We start from the raw sequence: 20131 nt of genomic DNA on the forward strand, positions 1-20131 counted from the left end.
CCACTAAAGTCTCTCCTCTCTTCTTTCAACCTTTCCCTCTTTTTTCTTTCCCAGCAACCAGTCCACTCTCCCATTGGCCACTACTTAACAAGCTACCTCATTGGTCAAAACTTTAACAAGATACGTGGGAAACTTAAACTTAAAAGTAAACCAACCTATTCACTTGTACATTTTTGAAACATTGCTTCAAAAGAAATGCATTAACGACATTACAAATCAGGAGCAATTCGATCACCTTTTAAATCTAATACCAATTAATTAAAACAAATAAACTCTATACTTGGTTTTAGCAAGGGTATTACATACAGATAAATAAATACAGAAAAACGAAAACAGAAGGCATTTGAACCCAGTCTGGCACAAAGAGAAGATTCATGTGGGAGACAAGCCTATACACAATCTATATACACACGTGCCATTTACCACATAGAAGCTAAATATTTAATTATAGGTAGCCCTTTTTCTTTTATTCCAGGCTTTATCTAAATATTCAGCAAACGGAAATACACAATGGACCAAAAACCATTTCAGCCCCATAATACCAGGGTATATCTGGTGTGCTTTCTGGAATAAGAGCAAGCATATATCGTGGTAGAAAGGGCAATAGAGGATAAAATGAGTTAAATTCTCTATTTCTTCGAGGTCACAATAGTTACATAGTCTTTCCTCTTCCATTTCACCACAATACCGACCTTAATCAAACAAAAGGTTCTCAATTTGGGTTTATGATTCATCTCCTCCACCCATTTTGTTTTTCAAATTGCATTAACGGTTGTTTTTTAATAATATCTATGTCTCCCTTAATTAGGTTTTCGTACAGATGTTCACAGTCAGACTGTTGGAAAAGGTCAGACATTTCAGTTGGCCAGGCTCCCCCTATGACTAGATCCCATTGAAAAACTTTACTAGCTATTCTGGCAGTTGGCATATCCAACAGTCTATTCCAAGTCTCACCATACACGCCTTCCATCTCACCTCACATGGTTCCCAGCCCATGTCCCCAGTTATTGCAAGTATACTGTAGGTGCAAACTTGTGAACACCTAAAACGTAACGTAGTGCTCTGTTATGGACGTTTGTTTTTGAGATACCTCTTAGCACCCCACACTCCTGCTGAATAGTCCAGAACAAGTGCCTAGGGAGGAGGGGTATAGGGTTTCTTCTGGACACCCTCATTTTAATCAGATAGGTGTGTTTTGACTGTTGCCAAGTAATATATTGCTAAAAATGTAAGAGTAGGGTGACTCCCCTAACCTCAAATCAAGGCCACCAGCAACATTGTCAAACACCCTAACCATTGTACCAATAAGGGATATCTGATGGGCATGTGCTTATTGGGCCCGTATAGTTAGGCTCTGTCCAGAATAAACCCTAACCCCTCCTACCTAGGAACTTATGTACATGAAACAACTTGATAGGTGTATGGAATAGATAGGGTGAATGCAACTTTGAAGTAAATCTCAGCTCTGTGAAAAGTACACTCAAGAAAAACGATTTTATTGATCATAGTGATTCAGGAGTATAATTAAAACAGGTTAACATGCCCCACCAACATTAGACTATACAAAAAGCATTTAAAATTCCTGAAATAAGTAAGTCAAATCAATGATGAGACTAGTCAGATTAACCAACACCTAACACAGACAACGTGGCGTAGTGGAAAGATCGGAGTACCATGAACCAAGAGGTTTTGAGTTCAAATCCCAGGTGAAGACGTTGAATAATAATTACTATATAAATGAACATGCACAATGAAGTCAAATATGTAAGTTGGAAACAGTGCATGTTAAAAGTGCTGTGTTGGTGTGAGAGTATCCCTAACCTTGCTAACAGACAAATACCTATGAATGGATCAGTGGTTCACTAATCAGGGCCATGATTGGCTTGGCAAAAGTAACAATGTTTCTTTGGGAACATTAGGCGACGTCCTGACAACTGATACACAGAAATGTTATTGAAATATGTCTAGAACATAAATATCTTATATTCTGAGAACATGGCAACCCTGTTCTGTGTATGTTTGGTGGGACGTTGTTGGAATATTCTCCTAACCCACAGAAAACTGGACACATGAATGTTCTTGCAACGTTCCCATGAAACATGTCTAGAACATTAATATGTTATGTTCTGAGAACATGGCAACCATGTTCTGTGTATGTTTGGTGGGACATTGATGGAATATTCTCCTAACCCTCAGAAAACTGGACACATGAAACGTGTCTAGAACATTCATATCTTATATTCTGAGAACATGGCAACCATGTTCTGTGTATGTTTGGTGGGACATTGATGGAATATTCTCCTAACCCACAGAAAACTGGACACATGAATGTTTTTGCAACGTTACCATGAAACATGTCTAGAACATTAATATCTTAAATTCTGAGAACATGGTAACCACGTTCTGAGTAAGTTCTATTTGACAATAAGGGAACGGTCTCTTGGAAATATTCCTTGTACATAACGGGAACATTCCTATGAAAACGTTAGTTAATGACCTGTGATGGAAATAAAAATGTTGGATGCTTTTCTATAAACCAATTTCTGTGTTCATGCAAGTGACTGACAGAACGAATCCTCACTATCAGTAGCTGCAATTTGGCAGTACGCCCAGACCTTTGTTTTGAGAACGAAAGATATCTCAGTTTCAAGGTCTCAGCTTAGAGAGAAGAAGCCTCGTGAGGTATTGGTCGACATGTCACATGTGATGAACCATTATTGGTCAGTCACATGAATAGAACAAAACGGTAACGATTGATGAATTATGCTAAATCATGCTAAAATAACTTGTCTGTGTATAGTCGTATATAAGACAACTGCTGGGATGGCCCCAGCAGAGCTCCTGATTGACATGTGTACTATGGCGCATTAAGGTTGGAACCTCTCCAGCGTGCTGATAATAAAGGATGATTCATTTAAGATTGACTTTGAGTGTCCCTGGTGGTAATTTCCACAACATGGTGTCTGAATTTCCACGACAATTTGGCGTCACGAAAATGACTATTTATTCTGCCTGCGGAGCTTTCCAGTGAGGGTCTGTGAGGAAAACCAGTGGCACATTTTATCAAGCGTGAGGGAAATTCCCGTCTGACCAAAAGAGGACGAGGACCCGCCCAGACCCTTACTGTGAGCTGCCCAGGTGGAGCCACACCATCTGCGAACAATTGAGGGATGGCAACTGATTTCAGTAAGTCAATTTAAATGAATTTGTATAAAAATAAAAAATATATAAAAACAATAAAACTAAACATAAAGATGTAGAAGGAAGTAATAGCACAAGGTGAATGTGAAAGTTGTGTGATTGTGAGATATGATATATTAAGCATAAGATTGAAATTTGGTAGGGTTAAAATTTGGATATTAGGGTAATAAGAGTGAAAGAGGTGCTATTCTATATGTATGGGAAGCGGCAAGACTATAGAGCCTATTGAGACCATAGCATTTATGACTATACAAACTATTGATACTATGGATGCTGAGGGACTGTAGATGCTGAGGGACTATAGATGCTGTAGGGACCATAGATGCTATAACTATAGGGACTATGGATGCTATTGGGACTATGGATGCTCAGGGACTACAGATGCTCAGGGACCATGGATACTGTAGAGACTATGGCGGCTGTAGAGACTATAGAGAAACCGTTGAAGATACATATGACGTGGAAGAAGGCTAGAGCTAGTCTTAGAGAGAAGACTAGAGCGAGGTCAAGTAACGGTACCATGCCCTGCTGAAGGCTATCTGTAGGCATTTATAAGAGAAACGTCTATGTGGTCTGCAGCCACAGGTAGAGAATAGCATAAAGTGCACTACGTGCTATTCTATATGTATAGTGAAGATACATATGGTGCATAGGAAGTAACGACAGAGAATCATTGAAGAAGGACATGGGATAATAAGGGAGATTACAGTGTGTCTGGGAATAGTACTGAAAGAATGTGGATGTGAAAGTTGTGTATGGTTGTGTGAGTATGGAAAGGATGTGTTAAGCTGATTGACATTTGGATTGAAATTTGGATATTAAACTGATTGAAATGTGGATAACAACATTGAAATATGGATACAAAGATATGTCATTTTAAGCTGATTGAAATCTTGATAATAAATTGATTGAAATTATTACTATTAAGATTGAAATTTGGATAATAAGATTGATTTAAATTTGTATATTAAGATGATTGAAATATGGATAATAAGCTGATTGAAAATTGGATAATAAGAGATTGAAATTCAGTTATAATGTACTGAGTGAATGAGAGCTGTCAGGAGACTAGCTCCAGTTCTCTGTGAGAGACTTTTTCCATCTATAACGTTATTGTCACGATCGTTTACGGACGAGAAGGACCAAGGCGCAGCGTGATATGCATTCATATTTATTGACGACTAAACACACGACAAAACAACAAACGAAACATGAAGTCCAAGGTAACACACAAACATACCTTACACGGAACAAGATCCCACACCCCACTAGTGCCAACAGGCTACCTAAGTATGGTCCCCAATCAGAGACAACGAGCTACAGCTGCCTCTGATTGGGAACCACCCTGGCCAACATAGATCTAAACGATCTAGAAACTAACATAGACAATCAAAATAGAAATAAACACAACACAGAAACTACACACCCTGGCTCAACATTTAAGAGTCCCCAGAGCCAGGGCGTGACAGTACCCCACCCCAAAGGTGCGGACTCCGACCGCGCAACCTAAACATAACAGGGTAGGGGCCGGGTGGGCATTCCGCCTCGGAGGCGGATCCGGCTCCGGGTGTGACCACCACTTACTCTCCACCTCCCCGTTGCGCCCCTGGTCTGGTCTGGACCTTGGCGCGCTGCCTCCTCTCTCCTTCCTCCCACGAAGTACCACGCCCTGTCTGGACCCTGGTGTGGGAGACCCCGAACCTGGAGAGGGGCTGACGTCTGGGTCTGGACTGGAACCGCTGACTGGAGCTGGACCCGACGACGGTGGATCGAACTGCTCTGGCTCCGGGGTGGAGCCGCTGACCGGAACTGGATCAGGCACCGGTGGAGCGGACTGCTCTGGCTCCGGAGTGGAGCCGCTGACCGGAGCTGGACTGGACCCGGTGGAGCGGATTGCTCTGGCTCCGGAGTGGAGCAGCTGACCGGTGCCGGACCAGGCACCGGTGGAACAGGCACGGGCCGTGCCGGACTGGACACGCACCACTGGCTTGGTGCGGGGAGCAGGAACGGGCCGGACTGGGCTGACAACGCGCACCCCTGGCTTGGTGCGGGGAGCAGGAATGGGCCAGACTGGGCTGACGACGCGCACCACCGCCTTGGTGCGGGGAGCAGGAACGGGCCGTACCGGACTGGCGACGCGCACCACTGGCCTGGTGCGGGGAGCAGGAACGGGCCGGACTGGGCTGACAACGCGCACCACTGGCTTGGTGCGGGGAGCAGGAACGGGCCGTACCGGACTGGCGACGTGCACCACTGGCCTGGTGCGGGGAGCAGGAACAGGCCGGGCCGGGCTGGCGATGCGCACCACTGGCTTGGTGCGAGGGACAGGAACAGGTCGGATTGGGCTGGCGACGCACACCACTGGCTTGGTGCACGGGGCAGGAACAGGCCAGGCTGGCGACGCGCACCACTGACTTGGTGCGAGGGCAGGAACAGGCCGGACCGGGCTGGCGACGCGCACCACTGGCCTGGTGCGGGGAGCAGGAACGGGCCGGACTGGGCTGACAACGCGCACCACTGGCTTTGTGCGGGGAGCAGGAACGGGCCGTACCGGACTGGCGACGCGCACCACTGGCCTGGTGCGGGGAGCAGGAACAGGCCGGGCCGGGCTGGCGATGCGCACCACTGGCTTGGTGCGAGGGACAGGAACAGGTCGGATCGGGCTGGCGACGCACACCACTGGCTTGGTGCACGGGGCAGGAACAGGCCAGGCTGGCGACGCGCACCACTGACTTGGTGCGAGGGCAGGAACAGGCCGGACCGGGCTGGCGATGCGCACCACTGGCTTGATGCGAGAAGCAGGAACGGGCCGAACCATACTGGGAACACCCACCACTGGCTTAATGCAGGAATCAGGAACGGGCCGGACCAGACTGGCGACACGCACCACTCGATTGGTGCGAGGAGCGGGACTGGGTTCCTTCATTAACCCCCGCTCCTTCTGCTGCCTAACCAGCTCCTCTCGCCGTGCCTCTACACTTTCCTTCTGCTCCCTCTGAACCAATGACCCCCTTAATCTGGCGGCCTCCTCTGCTAAACGGCTGAACCGCTCTATCGCGGCCTCCTGCTGCCTCGTCGTCCACGGCGTGAGCCCCCCCCCCTAAAAATGTTTTGGGCTTGTCTCTCCCCCGTGATCATGGCCTCCATCCCTCTTGCCAGACTCTCTCTCATCTCCTCCCAAGTCCATCCTCTCTCCTCGTCACGCTGCTTGATCCAGGATTGGTGGGATCTTCTGTCACGATCGTTTACGGACGAGAAGGACCAAGGCGCAGCGTGATATGCATTCATATTTATTGACGACTAAACACACGACAAAACAACAAACGAAACGTGAAGTCCAAGGTAACACACAAACATACCTTACACGGAACAAGATCCCACACCCCACTAGTGCCAACAGGCTACCTAAGTATGGTCCCCAATCAGAGACAACGAGCTACAGCTGCCTCTGAATGGGAACCACCCTGGCCAACATAGATCTAAACGATCTAGAAACTAACATAGACAATCAACATAGAAATAAACACAACACAGAAACTACACACCCTGGCTCAACATTTAAGAGTCCCCAGAGCCAGGGCGTGACAGTTATCTAGGCGTTCCGTCCACCACCACCCATTGTAGTCTGGGACTACTAATAATAGCATGTGGTGTTATTGAACACAGTGTTGTTTTATATGTATAGGTAGCGGTCTATAGGAATTTCTGAATTGTCTATGTGGTCTGGGACCACTGTCTCTGGGAGGCTAGAACTGTTGAAGATACATATGGTACATATATGCACATGGATTGGTGTGGGTGTGAATACCTAGGTATAGTTACAGTGCTGTGAAAAAGTATTTGCCCCCTTTCTAATTTTCTCTACTTTTGCATATTTGTGATACTGAATGTTATCAGATCTTCAACCAAAACCTAATATTAGATAAAGGGAACATAAGTGAACAAATAACACAACAATTACATATTTACTTCATTTATTTCATAAACCAAGTTATGCAACACACAATTCCCCTGTGTGAAAAAGTAATTGCCCCCTTACACTCAATAACTGGTTGTGCCACCTTTAGCTGCAATGACTCCAACCAAATGCTTCCTGTAGTTGTTGTCAGTCTCTCACGTCGCTGTGGAGGAATTTTGGCCAACTCTTCCATGCAGAACTGCTTTAACTCAGTGACGTGTGGGTTTTCAAGCATGAACTGCTATTGACCAAATACTTATTTTCCACCATAATTTGCAAATAAATTCATAAAAAATCCTACAATGTGATTTTATGATTTTTTTTTTCTCATTTTGTCTGTCATAGTTGACGTGTACCTATGGGAGGAAGGAGAGGGGAAGCAGCGCGCCGAGGTCCAGACCAGACCAGGGGCGCAACAGGGAGGCGGAGAGTAAGTGATCGTCACGCCCTAGGCGGATCCGCCTCCGAGGCGGAATGCCCACCCGGCCCCTACCCTGTTATGTTTATGTTGTGCGGTCGGAGTCCGCACCTTTGGGGGGGGGGGTACTGTCACGCCCTGACTCTGGGGACTCGTATTTGTTGAGTCAGGGTGTGTATTTTCTGTGTGGTATGTTCTATGTTGTATTTTCTAGGTTTAGATCTAGATCGTCTAGATCTATGTTGGCCGGTGTGGTTCCCAATCAGAGGCAGCTGTCGCTCGTTGTCTCTGATTGGGGTCCATACTTAGGTAGCCTATTGGCACTAGTGGGTTGTGGGATCTTGTTCCAGTTAAGGTATGTTGTGTTGTGCTGCCTTGGACTTCACGTTTCGTTTTGTTTGTTGTTTTGTCGTTGTGTTTAATATTTAATAAACATGTATGCATATCACGCTGTGCCTTGGTCTGACCCGTCAATCAACGAACGTGACAGAAAGGCTTCCTGAGGCAGGTGCCTTCGGAGAGCAGTTAAAAGTACCTGGATCCAGCTGTTAAGGGACCTCCCAAATTAAGCAAGGCAATGGCCATTTTGTTTGTGTTTACCCTATGATTTTTGCCACACACACGCCAGCACCCACACACAACCCACCTGTTAATGAATATTTGTAAGTGAATAATACTCTGTTTGATTTAGAAGTGTGGGGTCTTTTTATTTTTGTTTTAGTGGGTTTCTCACTTGAAGTTTCTATTGTCAGAGTTTTGGGTGCACACATGTAAATTCTCTTGATTAGAAGAAATGTACTGAAAAAGCCAATGTAAACCTGATACACAAAATGTTTGAAATGTTTGAAATATCTTTAAATATTGTCTGAGGTACAGGAAAACAAACACTTACTTAATAGGGCTGACTGACCTCTGACCTCTGTTCTGACTTCCTGGTTAGGTCTGATCACCCTCACTAGGAAATGTAAATGTATGCACTCACTAACTGTAAGTCGCTCTGGATAAGAGCGTCTGCTAAATGACTAAAATGTAAAATGTAGGAAGACTGGAGACATTGGGTGACATTTAAATGGGCTATGTAAACACTAATAATTAGAAGAAGTTTATAATTTATCAATAGTCCTATGTGTGATTCGGACCACGAGAAGGACAGCGAGTGCTGCCCCTGGAGGGACACCTGTCTCTAGTATATTTTATCATTACCTTATGGGATACAATACTTTCCTTATGGAGTTATCAAGAGTTGTAATTCAAATTTGATGTGTTATTCTAATTTGTTTATTTTTGATTTAACAGGCAGTGTTGTTGTTGTTTTTGGACGCAAATCCCATGGGGCCCTTTGGTAAATATGCAAATAAATGTTCTGCCTGCAAAAGGAAAATATATGTTGGTTATGGTTGACAGTTACTCCTAATGGATTGAAGCTTTCCCCACATCAAGTGATATGTGTATTGCTGTTGTTGTTTTCTTTTCTTTTCCTTGTTTTTGTCTCGCTTCAATTACAAATCTCACCAGATTGGGTCTGCTGGATGGTCGGGATTTCTCCCTAAGTATTAGCCCTCTAACTCCCTGACCTGTAACTCTGCAGTGAGATCGCCAAGATGATAGGGGAGTATAAGCCAATTTGGGGCACAAAAAAAATGGTTTCAACTGTGTGTTGTTATTGTCTTTGACATTTGTTTTAGAATATTGGTGGTAGTAATAATTTGTCATACAGTAAATAATTTGTCTGGATTTCCTGAATCAGAAATGCCCTAAACTAAACTGTTGTTCTGGTCTGTCCTCTCTCGACGTTATGGCGAAGGTGACCACAGATGGTGTCTAGATGCATGGAAGATAATTTGGCCGAGGACAGTGTGAACCTCACCCCCTCTAACCGGCTGAAATAATGGCGAAAATGGCGTTCAGGATGGTCCTTCACCACTTCTACTGTGAGACCAGAGTCCGAGCCAGCAACCTGTACACAGCATCCAGTCGAAGCTATCAACTGCCAATTCTCTCATGCCTTTTCTCTCAGGAGTGTGACATGAGTCCACATGGAGTGAGCATGGAGATAGATCCCATCCAAACTTCTCTCATGCTGCTGGTGTACTGGTAGGAAAATGGACAGGACATAATGGACTGTAAAGGACAGTGGCGGCTCAGGTGAGAGACATTATCAAGGGCCATCCATTTTGAACATGTGGCATTAAAAAGATGAACTGAAACACTATCTGAGGAAGAACATGAAGAAACGCCAGAAGGATCAGTGCCGGGACAGAGGGGGGTGGTCAACCATGCCCGGAATTGATTTAGGCTTATCCAAAATTGTTTATTTGGGGTATCAAGTTGATTGTGGAGGTCGGCACACTGCTAAATTTATAGTAAATTAGACTAAGAATGCATTGAGATACCAATCTGTCATTTCCACAAGTGATGAATATACTGTATGTCAATGTAAATGTACATTCTGCCAGTATCGGTGTGTGCTAAGTTGAGGGTCTTAAATTAAAGTGATAGAACCAACGTGAAGCACTAAGGACTGTCATTCTAAATTTGGGTTGGATAATTTATCAATAGTTATAATTATGATTTGGAAAGGCTTCTAGAGACAGAGCTGTGCCCTAAAATGTGAGGAGAGCCACTAGATTTGTATCTTGGGCTAACCATGCCCCAATCTCATTCTTATCAAGGTTGGTGTGAAACTGTTATAACATGTGTTCTCTTTCTCTTCCCTGTAAAATGTTATTAACATGTTGTAAGGTGATCTGTGCCTCTCTGGCTGATAAGATTTCAGCAGCTATAATGTTTTCTGCTCCTCCAGAGGATGGTGAAACTAATGAGCTGCCAACTCTGGATGAGCTCCCATTTCACCCTGTAGATACGGACGATGAGTAGTGATTGAAGGTTGTTTTTGTTTAACAAGTTGAGGGTAAGGTCATCTAAACCCTTAACCTGTTTACATTATGTGGAACACTGAGCTGATGAGCCAGCACCAACCTTTTGAAGGTCTTATCAGAATTGTTAAACAACAGGGTGTTGATTTCCCTTATTTTAATAGGAGTATAGAATATTTTGATATAGAAGCTAAAATCTAAATGCTTACATTAAAATGTAATGATTATTATCACACAAGTGATAAGAGGATGGAATGTGATGGACATTTTAATGTAGGTGCTATTCTATTCTATACATTTCTATGTTCTATGTTTGTGCTTTTCTATAAACCAATTTCTGTGTTCATGCAAGTGACTGACTGAACGAATCCTCACTATCAGTAGCTGCAATTTGGCAGTACACCCAGACCTTTGTTTTGAGAACGAAATATATCTCAGTTTCAAGGTCTCAGCTTAGAGAGAAGAAGCCTTGTGAGGTATTAAGTCGCTCTGGATAAGAGCGTCTGCTAAATGACTAAAATGTAATGTAAATGTATTGGTCTGTCACATGTTATGAACCATTATAACAGTCACATGAATGGAACAAAAAGGTAATGATGAATTATTTATGCTAAATCATGCAAATATAACTTGTCTGTGTATAGCCGTATATAAGACAACAGCTGGGACCGTCTCAACAGAGCTCCTGATTGACATGTGAACCTCTCCAGCGCGCTGATAATAAAGGATGATTCATTTAAGATTGACTTTGAGTGTCCGTGGTGGTAATTTCCACGACATGGTGGTGAATTTCCACGACAGACCTAATTAGACTCTTAAGGGAACGTTCTCTAAAGTTTTGGGAACATTTGTTGTTAGCTGGGTCCTCACCAACTGCACCATGCAGCCAATTTCTGGTCAGTGGAAGGCACTATTTGTCTGTCCAATCATTAGGGTGTTTTTGGTTGACTTTCGCGAACGTGACCAAAGATGTGACTGAAACATTAACCAACTTTACAGCGATTCTAAAGCTTCAGACAGAACGGGGGATACAAATGAAAGTGACATTTGAGACCTCTCTCTAACCAATTAATTGTTTTCAGTTTGTAAGTGTGTGATATGGGGGTTAAGAAAAGTTTATTTAAACATTTATAAAGAAAAACTTAATAAACAATAGCGGCTATGTTGACACTGCCATGTTGATCTGAGCCTTGCTGTTGGAAAACCACTACAGTTTCCGACTTTTGGCTGTAACAGATTCATCTCCCCCGACTACACTCATCGACTTCCGTACAGTTGGCTTTGTTAGCCTTACTACTCGAACACACCGAATGAGATTAACATTATGCAAGACTCTCACACAGTCACACAGAGTATCTGCGCATGTGCACGGGTGCGCTTCACGCTGTTACAACCGGGTAGCTACGGGACCAAAACCGCTGAGAAGTTTAGCTTCGCCCTACAACGCTCCTGGTTGTGGTGGAAATTGACACACTACTACTGTTTACTTCATGAATCTACAACATCTCACTGAGTGTACCTTTAAACCTAAACTAACCTATGAACCTGACCAAGGCCTCAGAGTTCCGGTCTAGAAGCACGCTTTCCACTGTACCCAGAGGACTTTTTCGGTATTGCCATAGAGTAGTCAACACTGAAAATTGCAAATAAGACACTTTAGTCATCACCTTAAATTATTCAAGTAATTGTCTTAGATACCGCCAAAGATATTAACATTTATACTGAACAAAATTATAAACGCAACATGCAAAGTGTTGGTCTCATGTTTCATGAGCTGAAATAAATTATCCCAGAATTTTTCTATAGGCACAAAAAGCGTATTTCTCTCAAATTATGTGCACAAATTTGTTTACATCCCTGTTAGTGAACATTTCTCCTTTACCAAGACCTGACAGGTGTGGCATATCAAGAAGATGATTAAACAGCATGATCATTACACAGATGCACCTTGTGCTGGGGAATATAAAAGGCCACTCTAAAATGTGCAGTTTTGTCACACAACACAATGCCACAGATGTCTAAAGTTTTGAGGGAGCGTGCAACTGGCATGCTGACTGCAGGAATGTCAACCAAAGCTGTTGCCAGAGAATGTAATGTTAATTTCTATACCATAAGCTGCCTCCAATGTCGCTTCAGATAATTTGGCAGTACGTCCAACAAGCCTCACAACCGCAGACCACATGTAACCACGCCAGCCCAGGACCTCCACATCCGGCTTCTTCACCTGCGGGATCATCTGAGACCAGCCACCCGGACAGCTGATGAAACTGAGGAGTATTTATGTCTGTAATAAAGCCCTTTTGTGGGGAAAAACTCATTCTGATTGGCTGGGCCTGGCTCCCCAGTGGGTGGGCCTGGCTCCCAAGTGGGTGGGCTTATGCCCTCCCAGGCCCATCCCATGGCTGTTCTCCTGCCTAGTCATGTGAATTCCATAGATTAGGGCCTAATTTATTTATTTCAATTGACTGATTTCCTTATATGAACTGTAACTCTGTAAAATCATTGAGATTGTTGCATGTTGCGTTTATATTTTTGTTAAATGTCTGCCATGCTTCTGGAGTGATGTGATGACGTCGTCACTGCTCGTGCTTGCTCCAGTACGCACTGAGTGCTAGTTATCGGCTCTATAAAGCAGATGGCAATCACCACGAAACGGGGTATGCGAACGTGAGTAGATTACGTTTAAAACAACGGGTGTCTATCTTGGACTATAGCTCAATGGACCTGACCCATCACCTTGTGCATTACTGCCCCATAGTGGCAAGAAGTGATATCTCAAAAAACACCAAAACTATACAACACATAAATGTCTCCTAGCCTCCCACGCATAGGCTACTTTCTGTCCCTGACACTAAAACTGAAATCAAATAATATAAAAACTTAATAGAATTTTTTTTATAAAACTTAAACTAACTAAAAACGAGTAAATCAGATTTGAAAACTAACTGAAACTAAACTTCAAATAAAAATCTTAAAACTAATAGAAATATAAACTAATAGAAAAACACAAAACTATAATAACCTTGGTGTGTATGTGTGTGTGAGTGACTGCATTCTGCTTTGTAAATGGAGAGAGGTTAAGCAGGCGCGCAGCTGTGTGTTCATATTTTTCCTCTTGGTCAGCACTTCATTAATGCCCCGCTCACACATTCCCTAACTGGCCTAATTTATGGACAACCTACTGGGTCTTTGTAGTCCAATGACAAGTCAAGTACAGCAGGAGTGGCTCTAATACTCCAGTCTGCGTCACACACAGCTGGGAGTCTGGGTCAAAGCATTACATTAAAACACCCCATTGACTTCTACACTAAGCTTATGACTGCCAATGTCTGCCATAAAGCTAATACTTTACAATGAGCAGCAAAGTTTAATTACTCCTCACTGATACAGACCACAACTTACAGAACTTAGAATTTGAGTTGCATTTCATAACAAGACAATAACTTTATCTTGGAAAGTATTATTTTGAATCAACTGAATAATGTCTGTCTGTCTGTCTGTCTCTATGTATGTATGGAAAATTTTTCAATTATTCCTGAGGTGTGATCAGGTTTCAATGCAGGATGGGCAGAACTGCTAGCCATTTAAAAGGAGTTGAGCGTTATAGTAATAATAATATGCCATTTAGCAGACGCTTTTATCCAAAGCGACTTACAGTCATGCGTGCATACATTTTTGTGTATGGGTGGTCCCGGGGATTGAACCCACTACCCTGGCGTTACAAGCACCGTGCTCTACCAGCTGAGCTACAGAGGACCACATATACACACTGACCTCTAGACCAATGCACACTACTCACTCTACACTTTGCCCCCCTCTCTGTAACATTTTACAGAGAGATGACAGGTATAACACAATATTAGTTGTTATAAGCATGTATGAACTATAATGTCTTATTATAAAGCTTATAATACTGTATGTTATTTGTCTCTATGAAGCCTAAGGTAGAGGTCATACAGGCAGGCTCTTGCCTTGCAGGCTGACTGATACTGTTGTGCTCCATCTCACAAGTGTCAGGTTACAGTATCTCAGTCAAGTTTCCTTTGTCACTGTTCTTTCCATGCAGGTGGTCCTGTATGTCTCCTGGCTTTGTTTTGCTTACAAACAAGCCGCTGCCGCTGCCATAATCTCACTAACAAATGTGTTGGAAAATCATCCATCACTCACACCCACCTGTGGTCTGAATAAGGCAGTTCTTCAATAAGCAGACTTCAGACTAAACTAACATATGGAATTGTTTTAACATGGACATACCATGGATCATTTAGCTATTTGATTTAGAATTGTAGGACCAAGGTAGGTATAAAATATATATATATATATATATATATATATATATATATAATGATTTGATAAAATATAGAATTTGGCCTTTACTGCTATAGACCATGAATGCATTGAATAACACATTCCTAAATAGCAAAATATACAGTCAAAATATAAGTCATAAGGAATAAGGTTTTGACGAGTCTGTCCTATATCTAGGAGATATAAGAAAGCTCAGGAATATACACTGAACTAAAATATAAATGCAACATGTAAAGTGTTGGTCCCATGTTTGATGAGCTGAAATAAAAGATCCCAGAAATGTTCCGTATGCATAAGAATCTTATTTCAAAAAAATGATTGTGCACACATTTGTTTACATCCCTGTTAGTGAGCATTTCACCAAGATAATCCATCCACCTGACAGGTTTGGCATATCAAGAAGCTGATTAAACAGCATGATCATTGCACAGGTGCACCTTGTGCTGGGGACAATAAAAGGCCACTCTAAAATGTGCAGTTTTGTCACACAACACAATGCCACAGATGTCTCAAGTTTTGAGAGCGCATGCAATTGGAATGTCCACCAGAGCTGTTGCCAGAGAACTGAATGTTAATTTCTCTGCCATAAGCCGCCTCCAACTTCGTTTTAGAGAATTTGGCAGTAAGTCCAACTGGCCTCACAACAATACGACAACGTGTATGGCATTGTGTGGGCTAGCGGTTTGCTGATGTCAACGTTGTGAACAGAATGCCCCATGGTGGCGGTGGGGTTATGTTATGGGTAGGCATAAGCTATGGACAACGAACACAATTGCATTTTATCAATGGCAATTTGAATGCAGAGAGATACCATGATAAGATCCTGAGGCCCATTGTCGTGCCATTCATCCGCTGCCATCACCTCATGTTTCAGCATGATAATGCATGGCCCCATGTCGCAAGGATCTGTACACAATTCCTGGAAGCTAAAAATGTCCCAGTTCTTCCATGGCCTGCATACTCACCAGACATGTCACCCATTGAGCATGTTTGGGATGCTCTGGATCGACGTGTACGACAGTGTATTCCAGTTCCTGCCAATATCCAGCAACTTCGCACAGCCATTGAAAAGGAGTGGGACCACATTCCACAGGCCACAATCAACAGCCTGATCAACTCTATGCGAAGGAGATGCATGAGGCAAATAGTGGTCACACCAGATACTGACTGGTTTTATGATCCACGCCCCTACCTTATTTTTAAAGGTATCTGTGACCAACAGATGAGTATCCATAGATTAGGTTCTAATGAATTTATTTCAATTGACTGATTTCTTATATGAACTGTAGCTCAGTAAAATCTTAGAAATTGTTGCATGTTGCGTTTATATTATTGTTCAGTATATATAAATATATGTATTTTTTACACATATTTAACCCCTTTATTTGGGGCACAAAACTACTTCCAAACTTCCTGGTACTTGGAGAACACCATCTTGTTCGTGAGAGTCTCATCTTTCCATAGAGTGGTCATATTAGTTTGTAGGCCAAACCCGTTTGGACGCTACAGACGTTTTTGTGAGAAGACGATTTTCGGGATTTCTTCTGGTCGGTCAAACAGCACTGTAGCTCTGCCACTTTCCACCGTAGATGCGGAAGGCTAACATAGGCGGATGCAGTGCATTGAGACGCAGCCCATGCAAAAAATAGATATCTCTAGCTTAAACAGACAGATTTTTATGCCGATTTTGTTATTATGTTAATTAGATTGACGCAAAGCAGCCAGTCCATAAACATTCTAACGTCAGACGGTAACCAGTTTGTGGAAGATCATTCTGGTTTAAACATGTTGATTCCACTTAGGTACATTGAGCTAAATCAGGTATGCTGCAATAATGTTAATGACAGCCTAATAAACAGGCTAGCCCACTTTTTTCCTACATGCTGTACACACACGCACAAACACACAGACACACCACACACACACGCATGCACGCACGCACACACGCACACACACATACATAAAATGTATGCTTATGAAGGTCTATCAATCCCTATTTTGGTAATTCATCATTACCATTGATGTTTTGCGGTCTCATGCTGCTCAGTAAATGTCAGATGAGGAGATCCAAAGTGTTTTCTATTGAGCTCAAAGCATAGTTAAACAGCATTAGCACAGATTCTCTGTTTGGGCCTCAATCCATGAGGGTAAATGGATATTATGGCTAACGGTCATTCAGTGCATCTACTGGTTATTAGTGATGGGGGAAAAAATCGATACAGTTACATATCACAATATTATTTTTGGACGATATTATATATTAAAAATGTTTTGCTACTGTAGGTAGCGTTAGCTAGTGCTAGTCGGCTGTACCTGCGCCCAAAACTCTGGTATTTTACATCCTATAGCTTGTTCTCCATCTTCTTTTTAAATAGTGAGCCCTTTAATAATGTAATTTGACTGATTGAGGACTAGAGTGGTCTTCCTTAACAAGTCCAGGCATGTTGCCAGCAGGTGCATTTAAAGGTCAGGACAATCTAGCGCTAAGACATTCCACTGATTGGTATGACAAGAGAATATACAAATACACCCATCATTTGTCCACAACAGAACATCTTGTGACAATTGCAGAAGTCTTGTCTCTCACCTTGGAGCTGTCGTCATGGGAACGCTGGTAGCGTTTCCAGCGGCAGCCATAGATCCCTGTGAGGAAGGACAAACACAGCTGCTTCTCATAGACCTGCTGCAAGGGTTGGTGCTTCACCATGCTCCTTCAGCCTCGGCTCGCCACCGGTCCGCTAGCATCCCACACTGAACAGGGAAGCCTGCAGGGGAAGAAGACAGAAACAGCTTGAAGATAATTCAAAACTGGAGAGATCATATGGAGAGGATAAAGTAACTTAAAGGAAGATAGGCCTAAAATAAGTTGTCAGAGTGTTTGTGCAAAATACCATTTATTATATTCTCCAGTTACTCAATATGGTGACTGTCTTTCCAGTAACTGAACTCCATGGTGATCGTTGTGAGGAACAACAGGAACCCTATAAAACCTTAAAACATGCATAAATATTCTGTGCCTAAGTCATGTAACTGGGGTAGTCGGATTGTGGATCAGTGGATTGGTTTCTCTCTCTTTACTAATCATGGTTACTCTACGACCCGAAGCCTCCAACCATCCTATGATTAATGAGTTCCTGGCAACCAAGCACACATCAGCACATTTCAGAATGGCCTGTTAAAAGAATAGCCTGCTCGAGAAAGAGGCCCAGTATGTTCAGCTCCCATTCGCCTCATGCTTCTTAAAATATTGGTTGTCTTGGTTGTGTTTAAAAATGTCCTCTTGGCAAAGATAGTTTGTTCATGCCCCTCTGGAGAACATGTAAACATTTCCTAAAATTTCTGGAGTCATTGTCCATAATTTGTTTTATTACTCTCTGGTTCAACATTTTCATCTTGACAGTCATTTAAACAGCAGTATACAACATTACTGTAAACAATACCTTTGAAAGTGGCTCAATGCAACTACTTTAGTACGAATCAGACACAACCAAAGGGTCAATTGTCTAGAGTTGCAAAACAAGAGTCCATTTTGTGAACCATTGACCTTCAGTTCTCTTTCTAACTGCATTTGGACGCACAGCCAAAATAGCCTAGAAACCATAGACCAGAAGTATTAACCTGTAACCAGAGCACACCTCCAGAAGATAGTAGTTACAGTACACAAACAAACGCCACTGAAATATTTATGAGCTATAAACAAACAAGAAACTGGAGAGGTGCCCTGAAATAGCAGAGATGGTAGGTAAAACATACTCACATAAATTATTAACATAAAGCTGGATAAAGCAGCCTAGTTCCATAATAAAAGAGTGAACAATCAAGTTGCAGCCATCTCCTCAATTATTGTGATAAATTCTTATTACAATAAATTCTTAATGTTGTGTGACTGGGAAATGAAATCATACTATATATCCGTAGGACTGAACTACGTCATCCATCCTCTGGCAACTCTCTTGATACTGAGGACTAACACCATGTTTTAATGGACAAAATGACAAATCAACGTCCTTTCAATTCAACACATATCATGCCAAACCTAACCTCGGCACACAGAACCAAATCAGCTGAGGCTGTCATGAGAGACTACGCCTAACCACATGTGATGCACTTTCCAAAACGCAATAAAAGTAATAATTACATGTAAAACAGAACATGATTGCAATTTTGTTCCATTATCTCATCTATGTGGTGAAATATAACAGATCTCACAGCTGGAGATTATATGTGGCTGTCTAATACAGCTACAACTTATGTGTGACCATCTGGTTGTCTGGGAATCCTAATAATAAATTACTAACGCTTCAACAGTGATATCAATCACACAACTTATTAGTAATAAAGGCAGAGTAGCTCCAATGTTGAGTTGTAACATCATTCAATATTTAAAAAACTACAGAGAAACTAAAATGTTAAGGCACAGGAAATGCACAGATCACCCAGCGACCACAAGGAGAGAGAGTAGAGGGATCTTTCTGACCAGCATCCTACTGACAGCTGACCCTTACCAACTGACTCTTACCTTAAGCCTAATTCTAACCTAACCTTAATGCAAACCAATTTGGAAATTATATATCAGTTTGCACGTCAGCCACATCCCCTTCGTTTTTCCCGACCTCAAGCTGAAAATCAAGCCTACATGAGAACATACGGTATCAATCATTGCCAACAGCTACTTTTCCACTATCTCCTCCACTCTGTTGATTTATCAAATCAATGCTACCATGGCAACCTAAACGAGATAAGCACGGAAATATTGATTGGTATTTTTAATCACACCTGCGGACCGGGTGAGCAGACCGGGTGAGCATCAGTGTTCTCTTAGTGAATGGCTGTCAGATGAGGACATAGAACAGTGACAGGAGCCCATTTCCTGGGTAATCTTCCCAGACAAAGAGAGCAGTGAATTTCCCCCTGTTCCTTATCTCCTAACAGACAGACTGATTCTCAGAACAGAGAGATAGAGAAAGAGTGAGACTGAAAACGTGAGTGGCTGGCAGCTACAACTGTATTATCTGGTCTCCTCAGCTCAGCTGTGTTTGTGTAAAGCTACTGTACCAGGTCCACTGTTTCCATGACGCTGGAACGAGCTCCCTATCAACCTTTCACAGATCTAGCCTGGTCCAGGAATAGGGCTGATTCATCTCAAACAATAAGATTGATGCTTCATTAAGTAATGACCATATAAACCAGTGGAAGCTCTTCAGAGGAGGAAGGGGAGGAGCATCCTCAGTGAATTATATATTTTTTTAAATAGTGAAACATTAAAAAAAGTTTTCATTTTTATATAAAACTATACTAAATATATTCACGTCACCTAATAATTGACTAAAACACACTGTTTTGTAATGGTCTACAGTAGCCTCAACAACA

At 42.6% G+C, this 20131-nt stretch overlaps 1 protein-coding gene across 1 annotated transcript in view; it reads right to left on the reverse strand.

Annotated features, from left to right (window-relative positions):
• Nucleotides 1-18304, reverse strand: part of LOC121573591 (glycerophosphodiester phosphodiesterase domain-containing protein 5-like) — a 49404-nt gene extending 31100 nt beyond the window's left edge. Inside the window, exons 1-2 of the mRNA XM_041885687.2 lie at nucleotides 17653-18304; nucleotides 17349-17526 (exon numbers count right to left, since the gene is read on the reverse strand). Of these exons, the coding sequence (XP_041741621.1) occupies nucleotides 17349-17468 (120 nt within the window). The 5' untranslated portion in view covers nucleotides 17469-17526; nucleotides 17653-18304. The remainder of the gene's footprint in view (nucleotides 1-17348; nucleotides 17527-17652) is intronic.
• Between the last annotated feature and the right edge of the window lie 1827 nt (nucleotides 18305-20131).

This window comes from Coregonus clupeaformis, chromosome 9 (genome assembly GCF_020615455.1).
Source record: "Coregonus clupeaformis isolate EN_2021a chromosome 9, ASM2061545v1, whole genome shotgun sequence".
NCBI classification, from domain to species: Eukaryota; Metazoa; Chordata; class Actinopteri; order Salmoniformes; family Salmonidae; genus Coregonus; species Coregonus clupeaformis.